The sequence below is a fragment of the Lissotriton vulgaris genome, chromosome 1_1 (assembly GCF_964263255.1).
Source record: "Lissotriton vulgaris chromosome 1_1, aLisVul1.2, whole genome shotgun sequence".
In the NCBI taxonomy this organism is placed as follows: Eukaryota; Metazoa; Chordata; class Amphibia; order Caudata; family Salamandridae; genus Lissotriton; species Lissotriton vulgaris.
In genome coordinates, this window is record NC_141685.1 from 921,366,745 (window position 1) to 921,383,111 (window position 16,367).

The 16,367-nt window shown below is 45.5% G+C and overlaps 1 protein-coding gene across 1 annotated transcript in view; it reads right to left on the reverse strand.

Annotated features, from left to right (window-relative positions):
- The window catches only part of DNMT1 (DNA methyltransferase 1), an 83,977-nt gene that overhangs the window by 45,292 nt on the left and 22,318 nt on the right, over positions 1-16,367 (reverse strand). Inside the window, exons 16-18 of the mRNA XM_086959078.1 lie at positions 15,769-15,866; positions 15,224-15,371; positions 8,215-8,330 (exon numbers count right to left, since the gene is read on the reverse strand). Coding sequence (XP_086815204.1) covers positions 8,215-8,330; positions 15,224-15,371; positions 15,769-15,866 — 362 coding nt within the window. The remainder of the gene's footprint in view (positions 1-8,214; positions 8,331-15,223; positions 15,372-15,768; positions 15,867-16,367) is intronic.

Here is a 16,367-nt window from a genome sequence, read left to right on the forward strand (position 1 = left end):
TCCCACTGATGGCAGACCTCCGCTCAGTTTGGGCAATTGCCCCACAACTCTACCACTGTAATCAGTTTCTGCCTGGCAGACATTCAGCCTGACAGGCTCTTCATTCGTAAAAGAATAACGGATTGCAGTTTGTTGTACAATTTAGATGTCTCATGTTAGAAAAGCATCTAAGCTACACAGCCACTAAATGGTAGTACTAATCCAATCTTGGGATACCTTCTTAAAATCTAGGCATAGTGTTAACAATGAACTATACCTATACTTGCTATTCAGGTGGGACAGATCCCTTTAGAGTATTTGTAGCTCTTGCTATGGGATTAGACTAGAGGCGCAGCAATGCACATTACATGCCACACCAAGTGTATTTGCTATTTATACTGCAGAGTATTTGTTGCTACGTGGTTACAGCTACATTACTCTTGCATTTGGTAATGTCACTGAAACAAATCGTTGAGATGTTATTTTATAATTAGGGGCGCAATCTTATGTTTTTCACGAACTGGCATTTTCCAGTATTTGTAGAAATCCCAAAACAGTGGTAATCTGCATTTACAAATTCAAACCACATTTGGTTCTGCCCTAGCAAAAGTAGTACAAAAGGGGGTGGTGATTGACGGAGCATCTGAACCAATCAAACACTCACACCCAGTCAACAGATCTAGGTTTGATCCATCACCGTTCTTTAGCCCACTCTGCCACCCCAGTTCAAACATGGCTATATGCAAGTCAGTCTGACCCTGGGCCTCATGGGACAGTCCATCCTGAACTGCCAAGCCATGCCTTCACTGGACCGGAAGTAATATGCTACTTACCAGTATGCATCTGTTCTTGGCATGTAGGGCTGCTGAATTCATATCTGTGCATAAATCGCCGCCTAGTGTTGGGTCAGGATGATTGCACCTTGTTGTCCTGGAAGAGTCGAAGTATCATGAGATAGGTGACTCTTCCCCTGGACTACAGTGTGCATGCGCATCTTCTCAATACTCTGATGTTTTTCGCCATTGTGGCAGAGATGGAGATTGTAAAGTAAGAGATGGCCATGCAAAAGATAATGCTGCAGCTATGACAGGCACCGGGGAGGAGGGCGGGCGAATGTCAGCAGTCCTACATCCCAAGAACAGATGCATCCTTGTAAGTAGCATATTCCGTTCAAGGCATGTGGGCTGCTGAATTCATATCTGCATAGACTGTAGAGCACTATCTCCTCTAGCCGTGGTTACCTGTTGAGCAGTTTGAAAAAGTACAGCCTGGCCTACAGCAGCTTGCTGCTTTGCTTGCACATCTACACAGTAGTGTTTTGTGAAAGTGTGTATGGAAGTCCATGTGGCTGCTCTACATATGTCTTCAAGAGGAATATTCCCTAGGAAAGCCATGGATGCCCTCATTTTTCGCGTAGTGTGCTCTAGGGGAGGGACCAGTTAAAGTGCGTTTAGCCTTTTGATAACATATTTGAATGCATTTAATGATCCATCTGGCTATTCCCGACTTGGATATTGGATTTCCTTTATGTTATGGAGAAAAAGCAACAAATAATTGCTTAGTTTTCCTAAATGATTTCGTTCTGTCCACATAATAAAGCAGAGCTCTTTACATCCAGTGTGTGTAGGGCTCTTTCAGCTACTGACTGGATTTTGGAAGAACATTGGCAGTTCTATTGATAGATTAATATGGAAATTGGATATGACCTTTGGCATTCACTTAGGGTTTGTTCTAAGAACCACCCTGTTAGCAGGTACTTGCATGAAGGGTTCTTGAATAGTTAGTGCTTGTAACTCGCCAACGTGAGGTAATGGCAATCAAGAATGCCACCTTCCACGTTAAGAATTACAGTTTGCATGTGTAGAGGTTCGAAAGGAGGTCCCATAAGTCTGGTAAGTACTAGATTTAGATTCCAGACTGGGGAAGGTGGGTGTCTTGGAGGGATCACCCTTTTAATACCCTCCATAAAAGCCTTTATTGCTGGTACACTAAACAGTGAAAAGTGTTACCTGTTTTGAAGGTATGCTGCTATAGCAGCGAGGAGTAGTCTTATGGAAGAGTATGCTAGGTTGCATCTTTGAAGATGTAGCAGGTAACAATGTTCTGTATGGGAGCATCTAAAGGGTGGATTTGGTTATCGTTTCAGTTAATGATAAATCTCTTCCATTTAGCTTCATAGCACGCTCTCGTAGTTTGTCTTGCTACTTTAATGATGTTCATGCAGTCCGGAGTTAAGGTATCCAAATTTTAAGAATTCAGGAGCCAGATCTCTAGGTTCATCTGATTGGGATCTGGGTGTCTGATTTCTCCATGGTTCTGAGTTAGAAGATGGGGTGCGAGGCGCAACCTTTGATGAGGAACTAATGAAAGTTCCAGGAACGGTGTGTACCATGGCTGTCTCCCCCATGTGGGAGCAACTAGGTCAGTGTGAGCGACTACTGCCGCAGCTTGCGTGCCACCAGGGGAATCAGTGTTGCTGGGGGAAAAGTGTACGCAAATCTGCCTGACGAGTTAATCCATATCGCATTGCCTTGTGACAACGGATGTGGGAACCTGGCGGCAAAGTACTGGCATTTTGAGTTTGTTTGTGGCAAACGGGTCTATCTACGGGTACACCCACTGCCTTAAGAATGGTTGGAGAACTTGGGAAGAATCTCCCATTCGTGTAGTTGCTGGCTGTGCCTGCTGAGCAGGTCTGCTATTTGATGGTCTTTCCCTGGGAGGTGTTCTGCCAGGACAAAGATATCTTTTGGAATTGCCCACTTCCATATGCTCTGTGCCAAGTGGGACAGCTGTGGAGAGTGTGTTCCTCCCGGTTTCTGGATATAGTACATTGCTGTCATGTCCGTCCGAAACAGTCTTTCTGTACAAGTATTTTTGGAATGCTTTCAGTGCTAGGAATATGGCTAGCAACTCTAGTTGGTTGATATCCAGTTTTTTGCTTGATTGTCCAGAGCCCTTGTACTGTGTAGGGAAGGAGGTGGGCTCCCCAGCCTGTCAGTGATGCGTCTGCTGTTAGTACTAGTTGTGGAACCGCTCTTGGAACAGTCGCTCCTTGGAAAGGTTTTGTGGGTTCCACCACTGCAGAGAGTTGGGAGCGCGACTGTCTACCAACACTAGGTCTTTTAGTTGTCCTTGAGCTTGGTTCCACTGCCGTGCTAGGCATTTTTGCAATGGACGCTTTTAAAGTCTGGCATGGGGGACAATGAATATGCAGGAGGCCATCATGCCTATGAGCTGCATGGAGACTCTAGCTGGAAGAGAGTGTTGTGGCAGAAATTTGCCAATTAGCATCTGCATACTGGCTATCCTCGCTGAGTTTGGGTATGCTTTTGCCACTGGGGTATCTATAGTAGCTCCCAGATATTGTGTGTGGGACGGTTGTAAATGCGATTTTGGGTAGTTTATGGAAACCCCTAGGCTGTGTAGCAGCTGAAGTGTTTGAGACGTGTCTCTTGCACACTGTTGGTATGATTTTGCTTGTATCAGCCAATCGTCTAGGTACGGGAACACATGGATATGTTGCCTCCTGAGATGTGCAGCTACTGTCACTAAGCCTTTTGTAGACACTCCGTGGTCACCCCGAAGGGGAGAACCTGGATTTGGTAGTGTTGACCTATGGTGAAACGGAGATATTTTCTGTGAGCTGGATGGATGGGTGGGTACGTGAAAATACAAGTCCTTGAGGTCCAATGTTGCTAGGAAGTCTCCTTGCTGTAGCAACGGGAGCACTTGCTGTAGTGTGATCATATGGAAGTGTTCCAACAGTATGTATTGATTTAGGGGTCTGAGGTCCAATATTGGTCTGAGTGAACCGTCCTTCTTGGGAATAAGTATAGGGAGTATACTCCTATCCCTTGGTGTTGGAAAGGAACTTGCTCTATGGCCCCCTTTTCCACCATGCATTTCACCTCTTGTTGTAGCAGAGTGATGTGTTCTTTGGACATAGGACGGTGGGGGGGGTAGAGGTGAGTTCTAGGCAATAACCATACTGGATAATTTGTCTCACCCACCTGTCCGTGGTAATTGCGTTCGACAGGTAGGAATTGTTGGAGTCTGCCACCGACCAGTGTTAATGGTCTGTAGGTAGCGTGATTAAGTCACTGTTTTGTGGCAGTGGAGGCTCTGGTGTTATTGCTTTCACGTCCTCTTCCCTTGTTATTGTTGCCCCTATAACCTCCTCTGTTGGAGTTCTTGTTAAAGGAACCTTGGGTGTTGCCTTATATGTAGATGAGGTCTGTGAAGTATTGCCTCGTGTAGCTGCTCTGTATGAGGAGCGTCGAAAGGAACCTCTGTTGCTGAAACTGCAATGCACCCATTGATTTTGCAGTTTGTGTCTTTCTTCATTTTGTCTAAAATGGTGTCGACTGCAGGGCCAAAAAGGAAGTCTAGATTGACCGGTTGGTTAAGAATTGTGGACTGCACCTTGTTCTTAAAGCCTGAAATACGCAGTCATGCATGTTGTTGTAGTAAAACGCTAGTGTTAAAAGACCTGGCTGCAGTGTCAGCTGCGTCAAGCGCACATTTGATGGGAGTTTGTAATAAATTTTCCCTCCTGTATGAGGTCATTAGCTTGGGCTTTAGAAGGCTCAGGCAGGTGTTGCATTAAGCTTTCAAGCTGGTCATACTGTGCTCTGTCGTAACGAGCTAGCAGAGCTTGTGTATTCGCAATTCTCCATGAATTGGAGTCCTGTGATGCTACCCTTTTAACTGAGGCCTCTAGTATTTTGGACTTTATCAGGAGGAGCCTCCCCGGTTGTCTGCGAGTTGGCTCTTTTGCGTGCATTACCCACTACCAGTGAGTAATGGTAACTGACCTCCGATATAGGTAGGGTCTGTAGGGGCTGCTTTATTTCTTTTCAATCCTGGGATTGATTAAGAGTGCCCTGGCTGTATCATTAAATATATCAGGCGCGTGTTTTAATACCCCCTTTAGCATAGGAAGTGTTCGGACGTTTTTCTATGAAGTAGGGAAAGTGTCAAATAAGAAGTCTTTGTCTATAGGGTCATTGTGCACGTCAACGTTGTGGTACTGCACTGCCCGGTCTATTAGTTGGTTGAAGACAATGGTGTTGTCAGTAGGTGACAGCTTTGTTTGGTATGAGGCGACGTCAGGAATGAGATGCGTGAGAGTCAGTTGGCTCTCCCAATGGTTCATTTTGGGGGTTTGGATCCTCTGGATAGTCATAATCATGCTGAGGATCTTCCCCTGGTCACCCTCATTGTCCCCATAGTGAGAAGGAGTGTAAGGAGCAAAAGGCGTAGTAGGCATAGTGGGATAGAAAGTAATGAAGGGTCTAGAGGGAGAAGTTCCAAAGTCCTTCTTTAGAAGAATAGGGGGGGGGAGGGGGGAATGAGAGTCCATGTCCAGTGGTCTCTTCTTCCTGTGTAGGATTGTGCCTTTACCAGTCTCAGAAATAATATATTTTGCCTGGTCGTCTGATGGATCTGCATGGAAGAGTTCTTCCACTGTCCATGACTGTCTTGGACTTCTTCGGCTTAATGTTTCGGATCGACTATTGCCTCTGGGTCGATAACCCCTTCTGTTTTGACGACTTGTCGGTGCCTTATTGCTTTCTTGTTTTGGGTAGATTAGTGATTTCAGAGCGACCGGGTTTTTCGGTTCGACACGCTTCTTGTGCTCAACAGGTTTTCGGTCCTTTGTCGAATCGATGGCTTTTTGGAGCACTTGTCTTTGGTTCGATAGTCTGTGATCCAGCCGGAGAAGGTTTTAATACGGCACCCTTTACGTTTACGACCATCAGTTCGGCGACCTTCGGAACAGCGGACTTTTTTGGTTCAACGGCCTTCTTTGGGTCTGCACCCTTCGGCTCTGTAGCCTTCTTTAAGACGGCCTGTTTAGGTTCGGCGCCTTTTGGCTTGACGGCCTTCTTTAGAGCGCTCTTCGGGTTGATTCCCTTAGGCTGTACGCCTTTTTCGGTTTGACGCCCTTTGGGTGGACGACCTTGGGTCTAGAACCTTCTTTGGTATCACGTTACTTGACCCTGGGGTTTCTGAATGCTGTGTCCTTGGTTTCGGAGAAGAGCCGGACGGCGGGGCTGGCGAAGGTTTCTTCGGATCTTAGCTAAGGCCTTTTGGCGATGCCTCGACCGGAGCCTTCGGAAACGGAGTAATCTGTGTCGGTGGTAGTGTACTCACGACTTGCCCCGGTGGGACCTAGTCGGAGTCCAAGTAGGCCTCGGCGGTGACGATCTCTAGGTCTGAATCTTCAGCTTCTGGAAGTTCTTGGTCATCATCGAAGATGTTGTCTGGTTACGGTGCCTGTCGCTGCATCTCTTGCCTAGCAGACCGTCGAATCCAGATGGTTTTCTTCGAATGGAATTGGGCACAGGCTGGGCAGATCTCTTCCTTATGGTCTGGTGATAGGTACTTGTTGCATACTGAGTGTTCATCACTATGCGGGAACTTGGAGTGGCATTGTGGGCACCTTTTGAACGGGCTCCTTTCCATCGACAGCAGGCCCAAGTGGCGTTGAAAAGGCCCAACGGCCCACGTCGACGACCGGTTCGAGATGGAAAGTTCGATCGAGGCAATGAGTACCGAGCGAGAACAATATCGTCGAAGGCCTTTAAAGAAGTTTTATTTAGATTCCGAAGTTATAGGAACAACATCCGAACCCAATGGCGGGAAAAAAAAAAACAATCTGAGGATGGATAAGATGCCCATGCGCACTGTAGTCCAGGGGAGGAGTCACCTATCTTGTGATACTTCGAAGACTCTTCCAGAACAAGGTGCAATCATCCGGACCCAACACTTGGCGGTGATCTATGCCCAGATATGAATTAAATCCCACATGCCTCGAACACAAGCTTCCGAGGACAGAGTTCTGGCATTTCAGCCGTCTCCAGCCCGGCTTGCTTGACTCCAGTGGCAAAGTGAGCAAAAGTACGCAGCAGCTTAACCACAGCTCAAAAATAGGACAAATTGGGTTGTTGGTTGAGTGGGGTGTTAAGCTTACACAAGCAGCCACCATCAGTACATTTGAAGGCTGCTACTTTATCAGTGTGGGTGAAGCGCTTTCAAGGAAAGGAAAAGGTTGACAGCTTGCCCCATTCCCAAACAAAAAGGCAGCCTTAGTGGAGGGCATCAAGCCCTGAAACACCGCTTTAAATGGGCAGGAATCGATCACATGTACTTTAAGTTTGATAGGAGATAACTAGCACTTCTGTGCAAAGGTGCAGCAATGTTACTGGATAGTACCAGCATTTCTCAGTTACAAAGTAATACTCTGGGATAGGAGTACCTGCACTTTTATCATTTTCGCAAGCACTGCCAGCTGGTATAAACAGGAGGAAAAACACCAGCTTGTTCCACCAACCCTGTGCACACATTAAGTTCAACTGGAGCATCAATGACCCCAGCACAGAAGGAAGGCTCATTCACATACACTGGCTATATCCGCTTCGATGCTGGGGACAGGACCACCTCCACTCACAATCCTCCTATAACAATGTTGATGGTCCATGTCAGTGAGCATGTGCTGAGCCATCTTTGAATGGTCAGGTGCCTGTGGAATAAAGACTAAATTGGGATTTCCAACAACTCCTAGCCAAGTTTTAAAAGCAGCTAATATAACCTGAAAAATCTGAACACTTGAAACTTTTTGGAAAACCTCCATCCTTACTCCTAGCCAAGTTTTAAAAGCAGCTAATATAACCTGAAAAATCTGAACAACACTTGAAACTTTTTGGAAAACCTCCATCCTTACTGCTTTCATATCAGTTACGGTAATTCAAATAGGATTCTGCTGAACAGGTTTGTACGATTACTTGAGTAGAAGTGCTTGATCTGAGCATTCAAGTTTGTTGTAATACATGCATACGTCAAGAGGACTGCTCAGTCTGGGGAAGGTCAAAGCCATTTACTATTAAGATGAATTCATGGCAATGACATCCATCACTTCACAACGAGAAGTATTTACAAATAAACGATAAGCCTCCAGCTAATCAACAGAAGATGGAATAGTTGCAAATTCACTTCAATACGGCCATGATCTCAAATGCTACATGTAGAGGTCTACAGACCCCGCAATATACTAAGTGCTGTAGTTTTGATCCTATACACAATTTGGAAACCTCTCCTGAATGAGCCAGACGTAAGGAACAATGTCCTTTGGGCAATGGAGTTGTTTGGCTGTTACTTGATAGAATGTTAAAACAAATTATGAAAGGATTCCCAGTTAAAGGTAATATCATGTAACCTAGTCATACAGACCTTGCCAAATAAAGTGGTTTGGAGGGCTCATCAGGGCTGACTGAAACACAATCCCCAACTTCCAGCATTTCAGAGTCAATAGACACTTTTCTGTAGTATTCCTTCTTTGCTTCGGTCTAAGGATACAAACGTGTAACTTTAGAAATCGTTCATTCCTACAAGTGAAACATTTGCACCTAGACACCATCTTAGGGTTCTTTGAGCAGTGAACTTGTACAAATAGATCGTTCCTTCATAAGAAACACATGTGGCTTAGAATAGGCCAATGTAGATCAGACTTTTGTTCTAGTTAACCAAAAAAGAAACACAAACATAGCCAGATACGTTCTAGTGCATCAGAACCAGTTTTAACATTCTTGAACTTTTTCTTCAAGTTATTGCAGACCTTGAGAGCCTCCAAATAATGCATAACAGTCTGAAAAAGAGGGTGAGGGAGAAGGAGGGGAGGCATAGGGTAGACTACACACATTAGGATCGGTCGGCTCAACCCACTTCTATGAAAACCCCTGCAGAAAGGTAATTGCTCCTAAAACTATTTAAGGTCACAGGTTAAGACTTGAAGGGGCAAACTTAAAGCAGAACTAGTTTAATCCTTTGGAGTGGGTGGCTAATTTGTTGGTATGGAATTAGGAATATGCTACTTACCAGTATGCATCTGTTCTTGGCATGTAGGGCTGCTGACATTCATTTCTGTGCATAGATCGCCGCCTAGTGTTGGGTCCGGATGATTGCACTTTATTCCTGGAAGAGTCTAAGTATCACAAGATAGGCGACTCCAGTGCACATGGGCATCTTCTCCATCCTCAGATGTTTTTCGCCATTGTGGCAGAGATGGATAGTAAAGTAAGAGATGGCCATGCAAAAGAATGCTGCAGCTGCGACAGGTACCGGGGAGGAGGGCGGGCGATATGAAGGTCAGCAGCCCTACATGCCAAGAATAGATGCATACTGGTAAGCAGCATATTCCATTCGAGGCATGTGGCTGCTGAATTCATATCTGTGCATTGACTGTATAGCAGTATCTCCTCTAGCTGTGGTTACCTGTGCCAGCTGCAGCAGTTTGGAAAAGAGTTTAGGACAGCTTGGCCTACAGCAGCTTGCTGCTTTGCTTGTACGTCCAGTAGTGTTTTGTGAAAGTGTATGGTAGTCCATGTGGCTGCCCTACATAGGTCTTCAAGAGGAATATTCCCTAGGAAAGCCATGGATGCCCCCATTTTTCTTGTAGTGTGCTCTTGGGGGGACGGTTCAAGTGAGTTTGGCTTTTTGATAGCATATCTGAATGCATTTAACTATCCATCTGGCTATTCCAGACTTTGATATTGATTCCCTTTATGTTGTGGTGAAAAAGCGAATAATAATTGTTTTTCTAAATGATTTCGTTCTGTCCACATAGTAAAGCAGAGCATCCATAGTGTGTAGGGATCTTTCAGCTACTGACTGGATTTTGAAAGAACACTGGCAGTTCTAGTAATATGGACATTTGATACGACTTTTGGCATAAACTTAAGGTTTGTTCTAAGAACTACCCTGTTAGCATGTACTTGCATGAAAGGTTCTTGAATAGTTAGTGCTTGTAATTTGCTAACTCGCCTGAGTGAGGTAATAGCAATCAAGAAAGCCACCTTCCACGTTAAGAATTGCAGTTCGCACGAGTGTAGAGGTTCGAAAGGAGGTCCCATAAGTCTGGTAAGTACTATATTTAAATTCCAGACTGGGGAAGGAGGGTGTCTTGGAGGGATCACCCTTTTAAGACCCTCCATAAAAGCCTTGATTGCTGGTACTCTAAACAGTGAAAGGTGTTGCCTGTTTTGAAGGTATGCTGCTATAGCAGCTAGGTGTAGCCTTATTAAAGAGTATGCTAGGTTGCATCTTTGAAGATGCAACAGGTAACATAATATTTTGTATAGAAGCATCTAATGGGTTGATTTGGTTATTGTTGCAGTAAATTAACATCTTTTCCATTTAGCTGTGTAGCATGCTTTAAGTAGTTGGCCGTCTTACCTCCTTGATAATGTTCATGCAATCAGGAGGCAAGTTAAGGTATCCGAACTCTAAGACTTCAGGAGCCAGATCGCTAGGTTCATCTGATTGGGATCTGGGTGCCAGATTTCTCCATGGTTCTGAGTTAGATGGGGTGCAAGGCATAGCCTTTGACGAGGAACTACTGAAAGCTCTAGGAACGTTGTGTACCATGGTTGTCTCACCCATGTGGGACAGACCAGGATTAGCGTGAGTGCTGTTGCTGCAGTTGGCGTGCCACCAGCGTAATCAGTGGTGCTGGGGGAAAGTGTACGCAAATCTGCCTGACCAGTTCATCCATATCACATTGCCCCGTGACAATGGATGTGGGAACCTGGCGGCAAAGTACTGGCATTTGGAGTTCTCTTTTGTGGCAAACAGGTCTATTTCTGGGTGACCCCACTCCTTGAAGATTGGCTGGAGAACTTGGGGGTGAATCTCCCAATAGTGTAGTTGTTGATTGTGGCTGCTGAGCAGGTCTGCTATTGGATTGTCTTTCCCTGGAAGGTGTTCTGCTAGGAGAAAGGTCTTTTGGAATTGCCCACTTCAATATGCTCTGTGCCAAGTGGGACAGCTGTGGAAGTGTGTTCCTCCCTGTTTCTGGATATAGTACATTGCGGTCATGTTCGTCCGAAACACAGTTTTGCTGTACAAGTATTTCTGGAATGCTTTCAGGGCTAGGAATATCGCTAACAACTCTAGTTTGTGGATATGTAGTTTCTTTAGCTTGGTTGTCCAGAGCATTTGTACTGTGTAGTGAAGGCGGTGGGCTCCCCAGCCTGTCAGTGATGCGTCCGCTGTTTGTTCCAAAAGCCTGTTCCACAACTAGTACTGTCGCCCCTCGGAAAGGTTATGTGGGTTCCACCACTGCAGAGTTGTGAGCGCGACTGTCCACCAACACTAGGTCTTTTAGTTGTCCTTGAGCCTGGTTCCATTGCAGTGCTAGGCATTCTTGCAATGGACGCATTTGAAGTCTGGCATGGGGGACAATGAATATGCAGGAGGCCATCATACCTATGAGCTGCATGAAGACTCGAGCTGGCAGAGTGTTGTGGTTGAAATTTGCGAATGAGCATCTGCATGCTGGCTATCCTCGCTGAATTTGGGTATGCCTTTGCCACAGAGGTATCAATAGTGGCTCCCAGATATTGTATGTGGGACGGTTGCAGATGCGATTTTTGGTAGTTTATGGAGAAGCCTAGACTGTAGCAGCTGGAGTGTTTGGGGCATGTTTTCTGCACATTGTTGGTACGATTTTGCTTCCATTAACCAATCGTCCAGATACTGGGAACACATGAATGTGTTGTCTCCCGAGATGTGCCGCTACGGTCGCTAAGCATTTTGTAAACACTCTTGGAGCTGTGGTTACCCCGAAGGGCAAGACCTTGAATTGCTAGTGTTGACCTATTGTGAACCGGAGATATTTTCTGTGAGCTGGATGGGTATGTGAAAATACAAATCCTTTAGGTCCAATGTTGCTAGGAAGTCTCCTTGCTGTAGTAGTGGGTGCACTTGCTGTAGTGTGATCATCAGTATGTATTGATTTAGGGGGTCGGAGGCCCAATATTTGTCTGAGTGAACCGTCCTTCTTGGGAATAAGGATGTATAGGGAATATACATCCAGTCCCTTGATGTTGGAAAGGTACTGGCTCTAGGGCCCCCTTTTCCGGCATGCATTTCACCTTTTTGTAGCAGGGTGATATGTTCTTTGGCTATAGGACGATGTCTGGGTGGTAGGTTTAGGGGGTAGAAGTGAGTTCCAGGCAATAATCATACTGGATAATTTGTCTCACCAACCTGTCAGTGGCAATTGCGTTCCAGACAGGTAGGAATTGTTGGAGCCTGCCTCAGACCGGTGTTAGGTGGTCCGGAGGTAGCGTGATGAAGTCACTGTTTTGTGGCAGTGGAGGCTCTGGTGTTATTGCCTTAAAGTCCTCTTCCCTTATTATTGTTCCCCAGATAACCTCTGTTGGAGTTTTTGGTAAAGGAACTTTGTGTGTTGCCTTTGTATGATGACGTTTGGGATGTATTGCCTCGTGTAGCTGACCTGTACGAGGAGCAACGAAAGGAACTTCTGTGTTGCTGAAACTGCAATGCTCCCATTGACTGCTGTTTCTGTATCCTTCATTTTATCTAAAATAGTGTGGACAGCAGTGCCAAAAAGGAAGTCTTGGTTGACTGGCTGATTAAGGATGGTGGCCTGTACCTCGTTCTTAAAGCCTGAAATATGCAGCCATGCATGTCGCCTTAGTAAAACACTAGTGTTTATAGAACTGGCTGCGGTGCCTACTGCATCAAGCGCACCTTTGATGGAGGAGTTTGTGATGAACTTTCCCTCTTGTATGAGGTCATCAGCTTGGGCTTTAAAAGGCTCAGGTAGGTGTTGCATTAAGCTTTCAAGCTGGTTGTAGTGTGCTAACGAGCTAGCAGAGCTTGTGTATTGGCAATTCTCCATGAATTGGATGCCTGTGCTGCTACCCTTTTACCGGAGGCTTCTAGTATCTTGGATTCCTTATCGGGGAGGGGCTCCCCGTTGTCTGTGAGTTAGCCCTTTTTCATGCATTAGCCACTACTAGTGAGTCTAATGGTATTTGCCCTTTGATGTAGGTAGGGTCTGTAGGGGGTGCTCTAAACTTTCTTGATTCTGGGATTGATTACCCGTGCCCTGGCTGTATCCTTAAATATGTCAGGTGCATGTTTTAACACTCCCCTCAGCATAGGAAGTGTTCTGACACTTTTTTCTGAAGTAGGGAAGGTGTCAAATAAGGAGTCTTCCTCTACAGGGTAATTATGCATATCTACATTGTGGTACTGTGCTGCCCCGTCTATTAATTGGTTGAAGACAATGGTGTCATCAGTAGGTGAAGGCTTAGTTGGATAAGATGAGACATCATGGATGGGATGGGTGTTATAAGGGTCAGTTTGCTCCTCCCATGGTTCATTTTGTGGCTCAGGATCCTGTGGATAATCATAATCAGGCTGAGGATCCTACCCAGAGTTCCCCTCATTGTCCCCATAGTGAGAAGGAGTGTAAGAAGGAAATGGAGTAGTAGGCATAATGGGATAGAATGGAATGAAGGGTCTAGATGGAGAAGTCCCAAAGTCTTTTTTAGTGGAATAGGGGAACGAGAGTTGGTGTCCAGTGGCCTCTTCTTCCTGTGCATGATTGTTACTTTACCAGTCTCTGGATTAATATATATTTTTACCTGGTCGTCTGCTGGATCGGGATGGAAGAGTTCTTCCTCCACTGTTCTTGGTTGGTACTTTGGGTTGACACCTTCTGCTTAGACGACTTTTGGTGCCTTAGTGCTTTTCTTCGGCTCGGTCCCTTTTTTCGGGTCGGCGAGTGTTTGAGTCGACCGGGTCTTTCGGTTCAACGCGTTTTTTGTGCTCGACGCGTTAGTACTAGACAGGCTTTTTTGGTTGATTGTCCTTTTTGGTTGATTGTCCTTTTCAGAGTCAATGGTCTTTAGGATCGACTGGTATTTGGAGCACTAGTCTTCGGGTCAATAGCCTTCTCCGGCCGGATTGTAGGCTTCGATATGGCACCCTTCCTGTCGGTGACCTTTGGTTCGGTGCCTTTTGGCACAGCCGGCCTTTTCGGGTCGACGTCCTTTTTTGTGTCGGCGCCCTTTGGCTTGGCGTCCTTTTTGGGCTAGACGGCCTGTTTCGGGTCGGCGCCCTTCGGCTCGATGTTTTTTTTGGGGTAGACTCCTTTAGGCTGCACGGCGTTCTTTGGATCGACGCCTTTGGGCTGTACATTTTTCTTGGGGTTGACGGCCTTTGGTCCACGACCTTTAGGCTCTGGAACCTTCTTTGGGATTGCGGTACTTGGGCCAGGAGTGTCAGAAGGTTTCAGTTTTGATTTCAGAGCAGAACCAGATGGCGGGCCTGGGGAATGTTTTTGGATCTTGGCTAAGGCCTTTTGGCGATGACTCGACTGGAGCCTTCGGTAACGGGGTAATCGGTGTCAGGGCAGTGTACTCCCGATTTGCCCCGTGGGATCTCGTCATCGGAGTCAGAGTAGTCCGACAGTGACTCTAGCTCCAAATCTGGAGCTTCTTGAAGTTCTTGGTCATCGAAGATGTTGTCTGGTTCCGGTGCCTGTCGCTGCATTTCTTGCCTGGCGGCCCGTCGATTCTGTATGTTTTCTCCGACCGAAACTGGGCAGGTTTCTTCCTTATGGTCTGGAGAAAGGCACTTGTTGCATACTTGATGCTTGCCAGTATGCGGGAACTTGGAGTGGCATAGTGGGCATCTTTTAAACTGGCTTCTTTCCATCGACAGCAGGCCCACAGTGTCAAAAAGGGTCAACGGCCCACGTCGTCGACCGGTTCGAGATGGAAAGCTTTATCGAGTCAAGAGGTACCGAGCGAGAACAATACTGTCGAAAGTTGTGTTTCGATTCTGAAGTTGGTGTAGGAATAACATCCTAACCCAATGGTGGAAAAAAAAAAAAACAATCCGAGGATGGAGAAGATGCCCATGCCCACTGTAGTCCAGGGGAGGAGTCACCTATCTCGTGATACTTTGAAGACTCTTCCAGGACAACAAAGTGCAATCATCGGACCCAACACTAGGCGGCGATCTATGCACAGATATGAATTCAGCAGCCCACATGCCTCGAACATAAGTACACTGATATTCTAACATAGAAGGAAAAAAACTCAAACTACATCCAATGACACGCTGTGCCCCCGCCCCCCCAAAAATCAACATTTTTGGGGGAATGTCACTAGAATGCTCACTTAGTCTTGCCAAAATAGTTAGTTGCTTCCCTAAAGGAAAGGCTAGTGAAGAATGCAGCATAAAAGACAAGCATGGAGGCAGGTCAGAGGCATGAACCAGAAAATACACGGTCAAATCCACATCATATAAAACACCTGTGAGATATGGATATATTAGGACCCACATACAATTAAAGCTTAGCTGTTTAAAGCCACTCTCAATAAGGGGAAAAGTATGTGAAATAAAGACTTCATGGAATTACCTTTATGCAGTCTCCAACCCATGAGATGCGGTTGATGCTCTGTTTTTTCTTCTTGGCCTGAAGAATTTTCTTTGGTGAAGGCATTTCTGGTATAGTATCATCTACCTCCTCATCGTCCTCCGCTTCTTTGATAGCAAGATTCGGACATCTTTTGAAGTCCGAAAACAAAAACACACTTCAATTAGTGGAGTGTATCAGTAAAATGCACCTCTTGCCTACGTACTCAGAATAGAAACTAGTTTCAATGCACAAGTCTGTTTATTGAACGAAAAACCCCACAAGGCTCCTGCAGCAGAACTAGAAAAATCCCACCACGACTGTTCAAGGCATCCCTCAATGGAATGATGATTTGCAATTAGACTGCCATAACTGCAAACGTTGGTCAACATACAACAGGACAAAATGCACACCAGCTCATTGGCTACAGTAAGAACAAACACCATAGTTATTGGTGAAGTTTGATGTAGCAAAAAGATCCTGAGGTATGAATCCACATCGCTGAGTTAGTTATCATTGCATCAAATGATCTTAAAATACAATATTACCTTCTTTGATTGCAGGCCTGCTTACTACGACCACCACCGCCAAACTTGATCATATCCTGACATGCTTTACATTTCCCACAGTCTGGTTGCTGACATACCTATAAGAGGGGGCACAAGTCAGGAAAAAAAAGGAGTCACAAAGAAAATTAAGCACGTCTCACCACAGCTCCCTTACAGCCAGTTGAATAAATATTAAATAAAGAGTAAAACAGAAAATCTAAATTTAGCATGGTTAGCAACTTCTGCCATGGTAGTCACCAGCTGGTTATGGGGCTCGGCAGCAATATGAAATGCTGCAAACTGATTCGTTTTGGTGGTTATGCACATACACCACTTGGAATTCCTCGAAAGGCTCACTACCCAAGAGTGTAGTCAAATGCGAGCCAGCCTATTAACCCATGCAGAACAGGGCATCAGCAAAACAAAATCGCACAAGGAAACTATTGCATTAGGAAAGTCAGCATTCAAAAATCAGTAATTTGTCACTAGAGAAATTTTCAAAGAGTTAAAGTTGCACACGGTCTGAGTACCCATCATTTTAGGCACATTTTTGCCTGGTCACCGTTACTCAATCTTCAAGGCAAGATTAATCATTTTGT